General features: G+C 40.2%; 1 protein-coding gene across 2 annotated transcripts in view; it reads left to right on the forward strand.

The window, feature by feature from the left end:
• Positions 1-8,370: 8,370 nt before the first annotated feature.
• Positions 8,371-17,888, forward strand: part of cps1 (carbamoyl-phosphate synthase 1, mitochondrial) — a 51,202-nt gene continuing 41,684 nt past the window's right edge. For both annotated transcript variants that reach the window (XM_069698536.1, XM_069698537.1), the window contains exons 1-14: positions 8,371-8,562; positions 9,866-9,975; positions 10,207-10,351; positions 10,641-10,730; positions 10,821-10,877; positions 10,962-11,054; positions 11,156-11,245; positions 11,655-11,783; positions 12,379-12,485; positions 12,678-12,819; positions 13,034-13,111; positions 15,181-15,279; positions 15,609-15,704; positions 16,986-17,175. In XM_069698536.1, coding sequence (XP_069554637.1) covers positions 8,437-8,562; positions 9,866-9,975; positions 10,207-10,351; positions 10,641-10,730; positions 10,821-10,877; positions 10,962-11,054; positions 11,156-11,245; positions 11,655-11,783; positions 12,379-12,485; positions 12,678-12,819; positions 13,034-13,111; positions 15,181-15,279; positions 15,609-15,704; positions 16,986-17,175 — 1,552 coding nt within the window. In that variant the 5' untranslated portion in view covers positions 8,371-8,436. The remainder of the gene's footprint in view (positions 8,563-9,865; positions 9,976-10,206; positions 10,352-10,640; positions 10,731-10,820; positions 10,878-10,961; positions 11,055-11,155; positions 11,246-11,654; positions 11,784-12,378; positions 12,486-12,677; positions 12,820-13,033; positions 13,112-15,180; positions 15,280-15,608; positions 15,705-16,985; positions 17,176-17,888) is intronic.

Consider the following 17,888-nt stretch of genomic DNA (forward strand, 5'->3'; position numbering starts at 1 on the left):
CCAGGTGTGAAATGCACCACTTTTACGCACAGCGGGGCGCTTCATTACGCACAATCTAGATCCAAATAATATTCTTGGTTGTCTGAAAACTGTTAAACGCTTTCCTTATTTTATATTTATATTTATATTTAAAAGAATAATACTTGTTCCATTTTACTGTCTATAATCTCGTGAAAAAATGGTCAAGTGTGGAGCTGCATAATATCTTAAACTCGTGTGAACATCAACGTGCGTCAGGTATAAACTCATGATCAGTACTCACTGCAGCATCACAGTTCTAGTTTCCTTATCATGTAATGATGATTAGACACCTCTACTTGTCATAAAATACTGACGTGAGTTGAACTCATCTTTGACTGCATCTCTGATGGACTCATCAGTGGCTCAATCTTCACCAGCAGCTGTGCAGCCAAGCATTGCACTGAAATGTATTTGAATACAGCAGACATCCATGAGTTTACAAAATCAGACTGAATTTGAGGGGAATTTATATAGAATGTTGACAGTATTAGATGTAATTGTGCAGCTATACAACATGGTATATTTTAGTTTAATGTGAGCACTTTATATCTGCTTCAGTTAATATAAACCCATTCGGACGATATAGTATTGAACACTGCAGAATAAATAAATGCAGATGGAATTTTATGAAAAGAAAAAGTACGTGGGGGTTGCAGTCACACAGAAAGACATCACTGATCAAACTAGACTGTCAGTGGATCAGGCTTCAGGTAGACAGGTGGTGGAAGTGGTGTCTTTCAGATCTAATAATGAGCCATTGTTTATTTCTAGTCAATGACAATGTTAAGCAGCACCTGTGTTCAATTTGGGGCTCTGTGGTAGAGGGAGGGGGGGCATCCGCCACCACCCCCGCCGGGGAAGGATGTGACGTAAAAGCCCAGAGAGATGGAGGTCTAGCAGAGCTCTCAGCTGCTGATGCCAGTAACCCAGACAAGGCTAAGAGTGCAAATTCTGTCTCTATAATTCTTGTCTATATCTGTCTTCCAGCCAGCGGTGCGGCCGTGCCCCCACCACCATGACAGGGCCCGGTGATGAAGGAACTGCATAAATTCCTTCCCCCGCACTCCCCCCCACTTGCTTTCGTTGACCCCATCTTCACGAGGGTAAGCCAGAGAAAGCCTCAGTCCCTCAGCTGTCATCTAGGCTCACCCCCGGCACTCCAGTGCACCTTCTTCTCCGGTCTGACTTCCCTTCACTCCCTCCCCCTATAGAAACTCTGCCTCAGTCCTTGCACCTGTGCTGCAGTCCAATCTGAGCTTCACTATAGAATCTTAATGGATTCAGCAGCATGGCAGAGCGGGGCTTTATTAAGATGTGATGGCAGGTCAGCTTATGAAAAGACAAAAAAAGAAAAAGAAAAATAAGTTTATTTCTAGTTTTGTTGTGTGAATCACGAGTTACAGGCCGAGAAATTAATTTCTGGCAATTAGAAAATTAAAGGATTAAAATACAGGTTTTTTTCCTTCTTCTATTTATTGATGCTGTTTATTTGTGTTGTGTTGTTTTTTTTGTTTTTTTTTAATCTAAATCTAATTTCTAAAAGAAATAATCAAATCAATTTTTTCCGAGGATGAGCAAGTTAGTTCTGGTTTGTTTGCTCCAGCAGCTTCAACAAACAGGTTTATAAATATGGTTTAGTATACTATTACTGAGTCTTTCAAAGAACCATATTAGTGCAGATATACAATCTTCTCCTTCGGACTCAATGATTAACCCTTAACCTATCCATCATCAGGGCCCAGGGCCATACTGGAGATGTGCGGTCAGATCTTTAAGGAGAACAGGGAGCTTCATCAGGCCACAGCAGTGACATGTGAATGTCACATTCAAAGACCTCCCTTCCCGACCACCACTATCATCCATGATGGCAGAATATTACTTCCGCTACCAGCTCCATTCAACTCGACTCTTCTTGCTTTTGGTACCAGGTACTTTTCTGGATTTCATTTTTTACTCCAGATAGTACCCGTGGGTGTGCAGCAGGTAACTGCCGTGACATCATCTTCAACAGGACACACACAAACCATGGGAGGATATGAAGGGGAGGGGATGTTTTTTTCTTTGCAGTTGCTGAATCGAAGAGTCCAGTGAATAAAAATTAAAAAAAAATGCAGCCACTATCGTAGCTTGGCTGGTTAACAATGGCGGGTCTGTGTGGGACGTTCTGCGTCACTCACATAATTTTTTTCTGACCAGTCGGTCTGCAATGTTTTCACATGAGTTCGGAGCACCAGGTACTATACACAACTTTTGCCTAGTGGAAACCAAAAAGTGAGCAGTGTCAAGCCAAGCCGGTACCAGCAGTGGAAAAGGGGCTAAAGACCCCAGTTTTAATGGATCAGTAAAGTTAAACTAAAGCTCAGTGAAAAAATAAAGACAGGTAAGACAGGATGGAGATAGTATTATTAGGAAGGCTGGTATTATCACTTAATATATGCAAAGTGACTAGTTAGTCTGTCTTCTTCCAAGCTCAGACAATACTGATCTATAAATATCCCAGTTAGGGCAAAGACCATGAATGAGAGCTGTCAGAGCAATTCATACTTTTTATGTGACCCGAAGTCCTTCTTTGGCAGTCTGGACTTCCAGTGAGCCAACACGTGCTTTAAAAGTGTGGATCTTTACACCAATTCTATTTTTTTTTTTCCCCTTTAGAGTAATTAAGCCAACAACACTGTGTGACAACCATATTGCGCTTCATACACAAACGTTATTTAGCTTTAATCTCCCCACAATAAGATCAGATCAAACATTACCGTTCACTGTGGTGAAATTGGGACATTAAAGTCTCAGCGAACAGTAACGGGAGGCAACATCCAAAGTGGAGCACAAACTGTAGCAGAAACAAATGGGGTGCATTTGAACAAAACACTATTATTAGGTGGCTACTTCACCGTATTTAAATCATTTCACTTAATTTACATGTATAGCCTGGAGAGGGATTCTCTCACTCGGCTGCAATAAACTGCATGGATGCTGCAGGCTGCACACACAGAAATAAAAACTACAGGATGTTAATGAAATAAAGTGGAGACTAAACTCGGATGATTTTCATCAACTGAGACTGAGAAGCTTTTTTGGATTGCGGCAGTGTGGACTGAGGAATCGATAGATGAGAGGAAGCGGCTGTTCTTTTGCTTTGATCTAGCATTTCTGTGTCACTTCCTGGCCCTCTAGCTGTGCCCTTGGAGGCTGAAGCAAGGCATTTCATAATATCACCTCCAGGTTTGCTTCAGGACAGGTGGTATAAGTGTCTCTTCTCAGGAATGACGGTGTGACGTGCAGTGCTGATGCAAGTTTTGCTGCTACGCATTTGCAGAAATCCCTGAAATTCTGCAGTTCACAGTGTTTCTAACTTGAATGCCTTATTCTGGAGCGTCACTAGTGATTAGAAACTTCCCCTGTGACATTTTGAATTGTGCAATTAAGGGTCCGTAAAGGAGGAGGAGCACCTGTTCTGGCCTCGGAGTACTTCTGCGTAAAGCATGATTAATGAAATGTGAAGAACCTGAACTTGGAAAAAAAAGAAAGAAAAAGGTGCGTTGAGTGCATTGTGGTGTGAGATTCCAGAGATGGCAGGATCTCCAAGGTCCGTGACATTTCGCCTCAGTGGCGGGCCGGAGCGTTACTGTAGCAAGGGAAAAGACAGAGAGCAATGCTGGACTTCCTTCAGCACAAAACATGCGGCAGAGGTCACCCAGTCGGCCATCTGAGATGAACAGAGAGTAGATTTCGGACTCTGGTTCTACCCCCGACCCCCCTCCATGACCAGCCCCCCTCCGTTCTAAAACCCTGAGTGCTTCCTTTCCTGCCCTCCATCCATGCCAAAAGGAATGAGGCTGTAACTGAGCCTGGGGGGACAGATGGCGCCTATTTATAGTCCTTCAAAGAGGTGTGAAGTTTCTTGGGATTTCTAAGAGCGGGGACCATAGCTCCTTAAGGGGGCTGATGCAGCCTATGTGGCCCGCAGGTCCTCTTTCCCTCCCTCGCTCTCTGCAAAGCCCTCCACTGGACACACAAGGATTAGAGGAGGGCAGGCTAAACAAAGCTCCTCGCTGCCCTTTTTTTATTGGGGAAGCTGCAGCACTAGAGGGGAGAGCAATCCGATACGAGCCTGAAGGAAAGCTCGCCTCCTTCTTGGTCTTCCTTTAACAATCGGAAGGCAGAAGTTGCTGTCGCTCTGTCCTGATGTCATGAAGAAGGGTGATGCTGTGTGGGGGACTTCCACTAGTTTGACAGCACATGCTGGAGCACTAAATCATGAATCCAACTTGAAAACTGGCTCTAACAGCATACATGATGACCCCTCTTGCAGTTATAGAAGCTTGAGAGAGCCACTTTGTAATGATTACAAATTAATCACTGATTAGTTTTATTTATGCAAATGATTTGTAAAGCCTTTACTGGTGGTATGTGCAGACTTTGGCAGACTGGCAGATACCATGATTACTACTGCTGCTACAACTACTAGAGTAAAACGCTGCTTCTCGTACTACTTGTAAAAAAATCCAACTAAAATGTGCCTACAGAGTAAAATCAGATTTAAACAACTATAAAGTTGAAGCACTTCATTCCTCTCTGCATGAACTGTGATTGGTTCATATCAAGCACTGAAGTGTTTGGATCCACAGTACCTTTCTGACCTGCTGTTTCTTTAGTATCCATCCAGATCTCTGAAGTCATCAGTCCCCAGAGTCAGAACTAAGAAAAGAGAGGCAGTAATCCGTTATAGACACACTTGGACAAAACTTGAAATCTACTCCCTCTCAGTTGCTCTAACTCGATTTGTAAAGTTCTTCTGTTTACCATGATTACATGGAATGCTACAAACTATACCAGCTGCTCTGTAAATCGTGTTCCCCTATTCATGCTTTACGTGGCTTTGACTTGCCTTGCTGTTCAAAGACGCTGTAGTAATAAATTTGTCTTGCCCTGACTTATAAACTGCCAATATCTTATGGTCAGTTTAATCAATCCCACCCTTCACTGAACAAACATCATCATACATCCTTGAATCTGACCATCGATTATTTCTGCCATCTCATGGCCGATACCGTGCTCGGAAACCTGGCAAGCAGCACGGCGGGGGGTGGGGGGTGGTGGGGTGGGGTGAGGGGGTGTGACTGTCTATTTGCGTCCTCTCTTAAGCTCGGTCCCAAACACACACTTGAAACCGCACACAATGTGGGATCCCTCCACCGAGGACAGACGCTGGAGCTCATTAGGCGGCACGCCAGCCAATCAGTGCAGGAATTTAGAAGGCAGCTAATGGGAACCCTCAGAGTAATAAAGGATGATCCAGTACATTGCACAGGCTCCTCGTGTTCTCCAAGTCCAATATATAGGATTCTGTCATCACTGACAGAAAATAGCCAGGGCTGAATTTAAAAAATAACTTTTATCAGCTCTGTCTTACATTCTCTCACTTAATAAGAAAGACGTGTATGTGGAAATAACCAAAGTATGAAGATTTAAAGTTAAAAAATGTGCAGATAAATTCTGGATTGCACCGAAGAGTGCAAGCTGAGTGCATGTCTGTTTAGCCTCCACAAATCAAAACAGATATTTGATGTTTGTATTTGAACTGTGGACTGTTTTTGAGTGCTAATGGGGAATTATTATTTTCTGTGTTTTTGCTGCTGTATTTTACCGCAGGATGTAACACTTTATCTTTAGTGATGACAGAGGATTGTAGTTATTCCCTCGTTAAATGTTGAGTGGCTTCATGTTCTCTCTGTCTAAAAATATTTACACTCTTATAATTCCAATATTAATCCCCAGGTTCACAGATCTGATGTATGATAGCTTTTCTAAAGGATAACTTCAAATGAAATGATTTATATTACATTACATTTCATTTAGCTGACACTTTTATCCAAAGCGACTTACAATAAGTGCATTTCAACCATGAGGGTACAGACCCAGAACAACAAGAATCAAGAAAATACAATTTCGCAAGGCAAGAAAGCCAAACTACAAAGTGCTATCAGTAAGTGCCATTTTAAGCGCTACTAAAGTTCTACTATTCAAGGTAAAGTCGGAAGAGGTGTGTTTTTAGTTTGCGGCGGAAAATGTACAGAGTTTCCGCTGTCCTGATGTCGGTGGGGAGCTCATTCCACCATTTATAACTGCACATGGACGCGAGGCATCAGGAAGAAGCCGAGGCCTGTTTCTCAGCAAATTGCAAAGTAAAATTAAACAATTGAAAGTGTTATTATTGTACTTACACTAGTTAGTCTAAATGAATCAGATGAAGAAGATAGACACAGAAAGGTTCTGTGCATTTTGTGATGTTACATCCTTTGTCCACATATAAGTTTCCTGCAGAAGCCAAATGTATTTTAAAGTTCGTGTGAGTTCACCATCATCTTTGATTATCCTCTCAGTGATGGACTCTACTCCGAAGCATCACGGCAATTTCTGCATTTACAGTTTTTCTTTTAAAAGAAAAGAAAATGGCTGAAAAACAAACAAAATCCAAGGTTCTATTTTCATGAAAAGCTTTTAGGTTTATTTCAAGGGGCAAACTGAAATGGACTATAAATATTAAGTTGTTGTACTGTCACAAAGGGGAAATGAACAGTCCAACTAAATTTCATGATATTAAGTTTTACATTATCTTTAGTCATCGTATGTAGACAAAATGCTTCTAAATTAATCTTTTGTTTGTTCAAAGTATTTCTAACTCAGAGCAGACAATTATTTGTTTGTTCATTTAAATGAAACTTTCCAATTTAAGTTTGTGGTTGAACCTTTTTTGAGACATTGAGTCAATGTCAATTTTTTTGGTGTAAAATATTGTACCTCAAACATTTGTTGAAGGTTTAGTTCAACAGACACTTATAAATTGACCTGCTAGACATTAAACGCACAATAGGAGAACACTATCAGCTCTTTTATCACAGGATATTACTATGATGGTACTGAGTGACGTTCAGACAGCAGTATAAATAAAGACTGTGTACATCACTTCCTCCATCACATAAACATACGTATGTGGTCCACATAAAGGCTTCAAAGAACTGCAGGCGTCATGTCAACCGTAAAGCTTTTACAAGCTGGGTACTAAACGATAGAATATATATATGTATATAGAACATATACAGTACACTTATGTAGGTATGCCACTACAACACTGTTTACTCGCTCAAAACCCCCTCTGAAGCTTTTGAACTAAAGCTGCCACTGGATGTCAGTGGTGCTCCACAGATCTGCAGGACCAGCTGCTGCTGTATTTAGATGGGGGGAAATGGGATAAGTCAAATGCAAAAAAAAAATACAAAAATGAAAGCATAGGAAACAAACAAACAAAAACAAAAAAAATCAATGGTGCATCAATATATCCACTTCATGTGTTTTCTGTGTACATACTACATTTGTATTTATGATAATTCTGTGACATATTGTACTACATCACTTTTTCAATTACGTATAAAGGGCGACCTATGTGTGCAACATAACCGAGCGTGGTATATTGTTCCAGGTCCAGTTTCTGGAGTGTGCCGGTGTTTCCTGATCTGCAGGTCCCAATACTCACACCCACTTTGTTCAGACTGCTGAACACAGCAGAGTAGTAGTCAGACAGCCTTTTCCACAGAGGACCAGTCTTGCAGTGCTCAGCAAATACACAGACCACTCTAATCCGTCCACCACGCAGCCTGTTCATAGTCAGTTTGCCTTTTTTTTTTTTTTGAAGGCTGTTGGGCCTAAAAAAACAAACAAACAAACTTGTAAAGAGTTTGTTGCACAAAAAGCACTGTACAGAAGTTTGCCAGCAGTACCAGACACATTCATTCCCTCTGCTTTTTTTTAATTTTTTTTTTTTAGGTTATTTTCCATGTTCTAAAATTACAGGCTGTGTACGTAATCACTGTCCTACCTCTTCTCGTGCGCATTTTTTTCAAAGTACTAAGTGCCGCATATATCTATTGTATGGCGTCAACATGGCAAATTAATGAAAGACCGCTGTTTAAAATGAAGGAATATGGGATGTGAAAGTAACAGGCTGTCACGACGATACATATGTTTGTAGTACAACCCGTTAATACAGACAGTTACATGCTTTGCCGTTCACACGTTCACAATGCGTGTTTCGAAACAGATGTGACGCCGTCTCGATGATCTTGTTGGACGAGCGGCAGGCGTTTCCCAGAGGACATGTTTAAACACCGTGCGCTATCTGCTGAGAAAAACAAAAACCCCGGCGGCCAATCCAGATCAACGTTTCAAGCGCCCACTTAAACTGGGGTGGGAGGACACGAGGGAGAGACCAACACTCATTCATTCATTTCTCTTTAAAAGAGTACTGACTCGTAGTTTTTCCAGATTTAACTAATTGTTTTTTTTTTTTTTTTTTTTTTCGTATCGGGTAACCTCTCCTCTGCGTCTTTACCAAAAGAGTTACTTTAGGTTAATATGACAAAAATCCTGTTTGCTTCCAGCGTTGTTAAATCTCTGAGACAAGGATGCGTGGTTGGAAGAAGAGTGAGAAACACGTCGGGCTGGCTGAGACTACAAACTCCAAAACTTTTTAGTGTAAAGGTAAGAGAAAAAAAAACACGAGTGAGCGAAAACGTGTTGTTGCAGGACATGAACTTTTTTCATTCTTTTTCAGAAGTGCTGCCAAATGAGCACGAATGCTGCATTAGGCCAAACTACGCAGAAAAATCTACAAAGTCGGCTATGTCGTGCCCTTTACGCAAATATACGCCCTTGCCCTTTATGCAACTATGCAAACATTAATAAATCATTATTGCCCTTTTTCAATATTCGGTATATAACCGACACGACAATATCTCTCTATCTCGCTCTTTTTTTTTTTTTTTTTTTTCATTTAAAAAAAAAAAAAAAGGTTAAAATTAACCTGTAAATCCTTCTATTCGAAATACAATGCAATGTGCACCAGATGAAAAGTAGTAGACTATTGAAACACGTTCACTCTGGTGGACTGGCAGCACGCCGAATGGACACGTGGCAATGTTTGATTACATAAAACACAATAAATCGTTTACCTGACGCACCTGCTTGTGGCATTACGAAATATTTCCGTGTATTTGCTGATTTTAACGCAGTTTAAAGTGGTTATGGACAGGTACAATTTACTGTGTATCAACTCAAACAATGAGATAGCTGATGAGATTTTGTGACAGCTGGACATGTGTGCATCATATGTGTGAATCACAGGGAGTGTTGCATCAGGTTTGAGATTACACCCTGATTGCAACATGCATAGAAAAACAAACACATTTCTAATTATAGTAAGAGTTGTGGTACAATAAGTGAAAGAATGTTGGAAACTTCAGAGCAAAGAAATACCTACGAAGATCTCAATGCATTGTACACATCAGCACTGCATATCTCATCAGCAGGTCAGTATTTGATATGAATGCGAGTTATCTATGGACGTGTTCTACTGTAAGAGAGATACACTGCTTTTTATAATGACCAGCACTGATGAGGTCACAGAGGATCACACCAACCTTTTATATTTGTATATTTCTCCCTCTTTATCGCGCTCTCTCACACGTGACACACACACACACACACACACACACACACACACACACACACACACACACACACAGAAGAACAGATTTGTCTGTCTCAGCGTTCACAACACAATTCACAGCGGCCTGCAGTTTCAGCACAGAGTCCCAGAGGCTCAACGGTTGCCATGACTCCAAAAACTCCAAAATCTACAACACATCTAGTTCAAAGTTTGGGCTTTGGTCTCTCCAAACTTGATTTTACAAAAAGAGAATACGTTATTCTCGGGTGAGAGTTTGCTTTATCATCTGTCTGCTCTTTTTTTTTTTTTTTTTTTTTTTTTTTTTTTAACTCCCAGGCCCAGACAGCCCACCTGGTCCTGGAGGATGGCACCAGGATGAAAGGGTTTTCCTTTGGGCACAATGCATCTGTGGCTGGGGAACTGGTCTTCAATACTGGCCTGGTGGGGTAAGAAGGAGCACTGCTGTCTTAACTTGAACTCCCTCAGGTTTACGAAAGAAATTGAAATATAATCTGCAAATCTACTTCTCGACATGACATGAAACTTGCTTTGAATTTTACAACCTTACATCCTCAGTGTACTTATTTATGTTCTCACAAGAACAAGCTTCACTGAGCTTTAGCGTCACCTCCTGATATCCATCCTGATATATTTGTTCTGCTGTTTCCCTGCTTTAGGTACCCTGAGGCCCTGACTGACCCCAGCTACCGAGGTCAGATCTTGACCCTGACTTACCCTATTGTAGGGAACTATGGGGTACCCAACACCCATGAGATGGATGAGCTGGGCCTGAGAAAATATGTGGAGTCAGATCGCATCCAGGTCGGAAACTCTGCTGTGGATGAGGGGCTTCAGCCTTTGAGGAGACCTCAGGCAGCTTTATTTATATTTTATAGAGACTGCTTTGATGGGCTCTTTTCATTTAGTTTTGTCCGTGTCACTGTTCTGACCTGAGTTAATAGCAAAGAATATTTGACTAGTTGATTAATTAATTAAGTTTTACTTACATCTTCTTTTTTTTAAAAATATACGCTCTTGACGCCGCACACAGTTAACGGACTTAAATACTTTTTAGTTTGACCTTTTTTTATGTCTGATATTGTGCTTCTAGGTGTCTGGTCTTCTGGTTCAAGACTATAGCCACGAGTACAGCCACTGGAACTCTGTCAAGTCTCTGGGTCAATGGCTGCAAGAAGAGAAGGTTGGCTTTTCAAATGACCAAATACCAGGTGTAATGTCAGAGAGGGGAACAGGACTGCTCTGTAAATTGTAATTTTACTTTCTTTTCAAGGTTCCTGCCCTTTTTGGGATTGACACAAGAATGCTGACCAAGGTCATCAGAGACAAGGTGCTGTAAATAAATAAATACAAAGGTCAGATATGCTGCGTCTTTGGTGAATGATTCTACTAATATGTGTTGGTTCCTCCTCAGGGCACAGTTTTGGGAAAGATTGAATTTGATGGGCAGCCTGTTGAGATATGTGATCCCAACCAGAAAAACCTGGTAGCAGAGGTTTCAACTAAGGTACCAGCTGTTAGGCATGTTCTGCATATCTCACATCACATCAGGTAAAATGAGACTAAAAAGAAATGTCAAATGGCCTCTCTATGCTGTGTCCCTACCAGGAAACGCGAGTTTTCGGAAAAGGCAACCCAATCAAAGTGGTGGCTGTTGATTGTGGCATTAAACATAATATCATTCGGCTGCTGGTTAAGGTGAGAATGTGAAACCCTGATGATAACATTACACACATGTTGTTCTTGTGACTGAGACCCAAATGACATCCGTTGACACTGTTACACATTTTCTGCAACATGACCCAGACATTTGGAGATAGTACTCTGAGGTCGACCGAGCACCCGAAATTAAAAATGTGTTTGTGTCATTGAGCTGAGAGAGAAAGTGGGTTTCTCTTGTGTTTATGCTCAGCGTTAATGATGTGTTGTTGTAATGCTGATATTGGCTTGTAATTGGATGTGAGAGTAAGTGAGGAGAAAAAGCTGGCAGACTCCTAATGCGTGTCTGTTTATCAAATCATTTCAATATGACTGTTGTTGTTGTTGTTGTTATTATTAAACAATTACTTAAGATTACAGAATGATTGTGTATATCTCCTGAGTACAGCGAGGTGCAGAGGTCCACCTGGTGCCATGGGACCAGGACTTACTGAGTCTAGACTACGATGGCCTGTTCATATCCAACGGACCAGGAGATCCGTCTCTGGCCAAGACACTCATCCACAACGTGCGGAAGGTAGGATACGCTACTGTTTACACATGAGGAGCATCAGAAGAATTTCTATTTTGTAATTGTTTGTGCACAGCCCGGTCTCGCAGCAAAATGTGTAAACATGTGAAAACGTACACATTTCAAAATAAAAGCTCTAAAATTACGAGATACCTACGTTTGAAACTGGGTTTGCAGAGAAATAATTCATGTGACGGTATATAAAGATTGACATCGTCCATTAAGAGATGAGGTTGTGGGGGGTTCGATGAAACAAACACAGGAATTTTAACCAGGAAAGTTCTGTTCGAGTCTGGAGAAATAAAAAAAATCAACCGAGATATATTTTTAACGTAAATATATGACGTTACTTGCGTACTTAGCATAGGTATTTCAATCCACGTGGTTTTGGTGCCTCAACTTACGTTTCTGTGTGTGTATATGAGAGACTTTATCTGAGATAAAAGGTGCAGACCATATACCATTTACTTAAAATGGTAGAGCATCCATAAGCAATGTTTATTTTGGGGAATTATTTGCCCCATTAAGTACAATTTTTTTTTTATAACCGAGATTATATTTATATAGCGATGATCTCTACTGTTATATTTGTTCTGCGAAGGTGCTGGAGCGTGATCATCCCCAGCCAGTGTTCGGGATCTGTATGGGCAACCAGATCACGGCTCTGGCTGCAGGAGCAAAGTCATACAAACTACCCATGGGCAACAGGTGAACTCTTATAGTTATGCTTAGTAATCAAAGACCATATGCATGCTGTTATGGCAACCTCATAAACATTTAAAAGTCTGTGGACACAAATACAGTTGTTGATTTAGTTTGTTACTCTGCGCTGTCATGTTTGTATTTGTTTTTAGAGCTGTCACCTCATAATGAGATTAAACACTGTCTGTGGTTCCCCAGAGGTCAGAACCAGCCGGTGCTGAACGTGATGACAAGCCAGGCCTTCATTACTGCACAGAACCACGGTTACGGCATCGATAGCGAGTCCCTGCCACCAGGGTGGAGCCCGCTTTTCACCAACGCTAATGATGGCACCAACGAGGTAGATTTCACTCTGTGTGAATGTTCAGTCGTTTTCCAAAACAACATGGTCTTCTAATATTTTTGTTCTCTGGGTTTTGGATAACAAGCAGCAGTTTGTCTTGCAAAATAACTGCAGTCAAGCAAATAAGGGGCTGTAAGGGGTCTACATATTTGTTTACAAAATATATTTTGTTGAAATGTTAATAAGGTTTTTTTCATTTCCTTATTTTCAGGGCATCATGCACACCACCAAACCAGTTTTCACGGCCCAATTCCACCCGGAGGCGAAGGGCGGTCCCACTGACACAGAGGTAATTACATTACATTACATTTAATTTAGCTGACACTTTTATCCAAAGCGACTTACAATAAGTGCATTTCAACCATGGGGGTACAAAACCCAGAACAAGAATCAAGAAAATACAATTTCTTCAAGAAAGCCAAACTACAAAATGCTATCAGTAAATGCCATTTTAAGCGCTACTAAAGTTCTACTATTCAAGGTAAATTTAATGAAAGATGTTGATGGTAAAAACATAGCACACCTCCTTCCATACTACAACTGATTAAAGGGATATGCACATAATTAAACTTTTATCAAATTTAACATCTTCCACTGAAATAGTAAACAGAAAACTGATGTGGCTATTAACTGGGAAAAAAAATAAGGCTAAAATGAAATAGGTAAAGAATTGAACAACTTTTTTTAAAATTATGTAAATAGGAAAACTTATTTATTAGTGAATATATTCATTATTAACTTGTGTTGATAATAGCAGTTGTTGACTTGTTGTTGAACCAACAGTTTTAGGTTTTGTTTATAACGGCCAACAAAAAGATACTTAATCCCTCCTGCACAACATTGTCGTGAAAATATATGAACATCTGAAGCTGATGTAAGAGTAGCAGTTGTAATCCAGCCAGCAGAAGGGATCCCACCTGTGTCGGTGCCACAAGTGTTTGCAAAGGCCACTAACAGTGCTGTCTCTTTCCCTGCAATCATGAAATGATAGATTTGTGCTTCATTTTTTTTTTCTCACTGTTCCACATGGCAGGTAAGGTTCGCAAGTCCTGGTCAAAGAATGTTGTAACATCTGTTATATAAAGGCAGACTAATAACGTGTCCTCTCTGCCTAAACATGCAGCTGGCACCTTAGGAGATTAAACTTCCTTCTGGGTTTGACTCCTGTGGCCATAACAAATAATTCGTGCCTCTGAAAGGCTTCAAAGCTATATTAAGCTATATACACTATCCTTTTTTTTCTTTTTTACCTTGAACGCAACACTAAATGAGGGCAAGTTTAATGCTGTTTTATCAAACAGTGAATTACAATACATTATAAAATAAAGTTTATTAACACAATTACAGCTTACAGCTGATTTATTTTCCTGTAGCTCAACATGTGTAGTAACGCCACTAATTAATTTCTGTGGATTCTTGGTCTTTTAACTACTTTCTCTTGTACGTACATCTCAGGATACAAAGCCTAGACTATATAAAAAGGGATGTAGTCTCCAGGTCTGAAAAGTGAACCCAATTTGGAAGCGTCTTAATGTGAGGTCCACTGAGATCCACAAGGGACTAGCTCCAAAAAACTCTCATTCAAAAAACATCAACTTCTTTCATGAAATACAAAGTCAATCATGTTTTTCCAGAATCCATTATGGTATCATTTGCTAAATTCAGTCCTTTTGATCAGTGTGCTGGTGGTCCTTCTGAAAATAGTTCCATAATCAATTGGATATTAAGCCTCAAAGAGATGTATGTTTGGGGGAGTGCCTGGTTTGATTGACCAGCTTGGGGTGCAGTCGGACTGCTAATAAGGTTGGGAGGCCATAGTGTCCTCTGGTTCTTAGTCATATCCACTGCTCGCTCCCCCCCAGCTCGTCCAGAAATGGTCACGTCTGGCTCCAAAAAAACCAAGATGTCAACGACCATAATTTCACAAACCAATGAATGAAGTCACAGCGGGTTCCCACTAAATATAAAGTTAGTGTGCCACTGTTCTAGTCTCAAACACAGCATTTACTCCATTGTTTGGAAGCTGTACTTGCCTTGAAAATTTAAACTTTTTTCAAGAGAATGCTCTGCTTAAAAGAAATCTGCTTTCTGAGCACCTTTTGGTACATTTAAATATGAAAAAAATGATATATTTTTGAAGTGCAAATAACATAAAAAGTATCAAAAGCATGTGACGGTTACTTGAGTGACAAAATTAATAATGAACCCGTATCTTCTGTGTTTTTTTCCCCAGTAGATTTTAAAGACAGACAGCACTGACTAAACGGAGCAACAGACCATTACCAAACTCCTGCTAATATTGTTAATATACTATTCACACTGTGGTTGTACAATTTGCAACTTTTTTTGTTTCTACAGTTCCTCTTTGATGCCTTCATATCTTTGATCAAGAAAGGAAAGGATGCCAACATAGTGTCAGTGATGCCAACAAAACCCAACATCCCTCCCAGAGCCCAGGTAGAGTATGTCACACAGATGACTTCACAAAGATACCATGATAGGCTAATGCTTTCATTTTTTTTATATGTTAGGACAGCGTCACATTATCATAATTTGAAGTGAAAGATAACATTAAAGAATGTTATGTGAGGGTAATTACAATGCTATTCATGAGTAAATAAAATTATTATCAGTTAATAAATGTCAAGCGGTGTTACATCGTGTGAATACTTAAGTCCAGTGAATTTATGTTTCATAGCAAAAGAAGCTCAACACTATACTGTTGCAGTTTACTGTGTGAACACTGTCAGTCACTACATGTATTGTTTCTTTACATGTCGCTGCAGGTGTCAAAGGTGCTGGTTCTGGGTTCTGGTGGTCTGTCTATCGGCCAGGCTGGAGAGTTTGACTACTCAGGATCTCAGGCCATCAAGGCCATGAAGGTAAGAGCATTTTGAAGTAGCAATTTGAATATTTTCTGTAGTCAGATCTGTAGCAAATATGGTTGTGAACGAAAGATGCAGAAGTTTGTTTTATACAACTTCATATATAACTTAATGCTGAAGGGCATATCAACCAATATCAATGTGAGTGCAGAAGTTTTTTTTTTTAAATTGCGCATCCTGTCCGATCACTTGTAATGACCTAATGTGTCTGCATTTTGGTTAATGGACTTTTAAACGTGCCATTGATCCTGCTGTACTGTATCTTATATCAGATATAATGTCTCTACTTTGAATATAAGGCTTCAAACTTCCCTATTCTTTGTAATTGTAAGATGTTTCAAGCCCATGTTTGCGTGGTGATTCTGCACTTGAAGTAAGTTGATTGATTGATGCTGTAATTGAAATATTGTAGCTCATTACTAGTCAGTGCAAACTATTAAACGTCACTGAGCCCTGTTGTTGTACTGAGCGGCATTTTCCCTTGATTGAACACTGGCTCTGTGGTTTATGTACGAGACCATGCCTGACAAGTTAAACATGATTCATGTCCACATCATCCATCAAAGTCATGAGGCGTACTAACGGGAAGGTAGCTGCAACATCGACAGTTCAACTGCCAGGTTACTAAAAGTTAATCCACAACTTCCAACTGATCTTCCAAGGTATTTTTGGTGGCCTAGATAGAATTTGAATGAATCCCACATATCCCTGCTGTAATGCTATTGTAAATATTGGCCATTGCACCACTGTGCATCTGAATAAATGATGTACTTGGCACTGACTGTTCTGAAAACCTTCAGAGGACCTATAAATCATCATGCTTGAATAATATGGTAGCAATTCTAGTCTGCTAGAGGTGGAAATAATTGACCTCTTTTACAAAAGACATTCTGAAATGTCACATTTGGAAAATCTCAGGTGTAAATAATAAAATGAATTAAGACTGAGTTCCATTTAGTTTGTTCCATTTCACCTTTTTGCTTTTGTAGATGCTGGTTCACTGTCATGTCTTACAGGGGCGTTGGATTTGAACAGAGCTATTGTTAATGTTATTACTGACAGGCGTCCTTTTTCTGCTGTGACGAGCCATAATGTCTGCTGTGAGAAAAGCGTATTGTCAAAAGTTGTATTTTACCAAGCCTGACATAAAAGACAGACAGTAGCACTTCTAAAATGAAGGACATACTGAACAAGATCATTTAAAAGTTACACTGAAAACTACTCATCATAGTTTTCGTCTCACTAAATAATAGTTACCCTTGTGACATGCTGTTGTAGGAAGAAAACGTGAAGACGGTGCTCATGAACCCAAACATAGCCTCAGTCCAGACCAACGAAGTTGGCGCCAAGCAGGCCGACTCGGTCTACTTCCTGCCTGTCACTCCACAATTTGTAACAGAAGTCATCAAGGCCGAGCGTCCAGACGGCATCCTGCTCTCTATGGGTGGACAGACTGCACTCAACTGTGGTAAGATGTTTACTGTTGTTTGGCAGATAAGCAAGTTAATGACGCATGATATTCCTTTTCTTCTTTTAAACTTTAATCTCGGGCTGGGCACCTAACTTTGATACTTTATGGCACAGAAGAATTACCTCGTTACTATCTGGTAAAAATGCCTTTTCATTCAGTTCCAAGTTTTGATACATAGGCTTCATCCACACTAGCAGTTTTTCATATTAAAACACAGAACTTTTGCTACATTTAGGAGTAAATCTCATCAGCGTCAGTGAACCACAGTATTCACCGTAAGTAGACTCAACTTGGGAGGCCCAGTTAGATAAAATGACTCGGTTTTAACCTGTGCAGGTAAACCTTACATTAGAACTTAGTTCACTTTTTTCAAACACTTTTCTGGCCGCATACCTTTGAGTTACTGGAGTGCTACCAGTGAGCTAGCGTCTACTGAGGCATTCGGGGTACATTTGTTAATTGTAGGTACAGAAAATAGCCACGGTTATGCTCTCTTTCTCGAAACTGCATGACAATTGCAGTGCAAATGTCTAACGGTAAATGGAACATTGGTAAATTGCAGCATCTACTGATAGCTTGTGTGTGAGGCTACAGAAAACAACCTACACTCTCCCCCACTAAACTGCATGGAAATTAAAATGTTGCACTGCAATGTGTAATGTAAATTTATTTTTCATTAATTGGATTTGACAAAATTGGTGTCGAAACAA

The sequence above is a fragment of the Brachyistius frenatus genome, unplaced genomic scaffold, assembly GCF_029030835.1.
Source record: "Brachyistius frenatus isolate BFR_SWC_R1_liver_20210118 unplaced genomic scaffold, ASM2903083v1 Contig_27, whole genome shotgun sequence".
In the NCBI taxonomy this organism is placed as follows: Eukaryota; Metazoa; Chordata; class Actinopteri; family Embiotocidae; genus Brachyistius; species Brachyistius frenatus.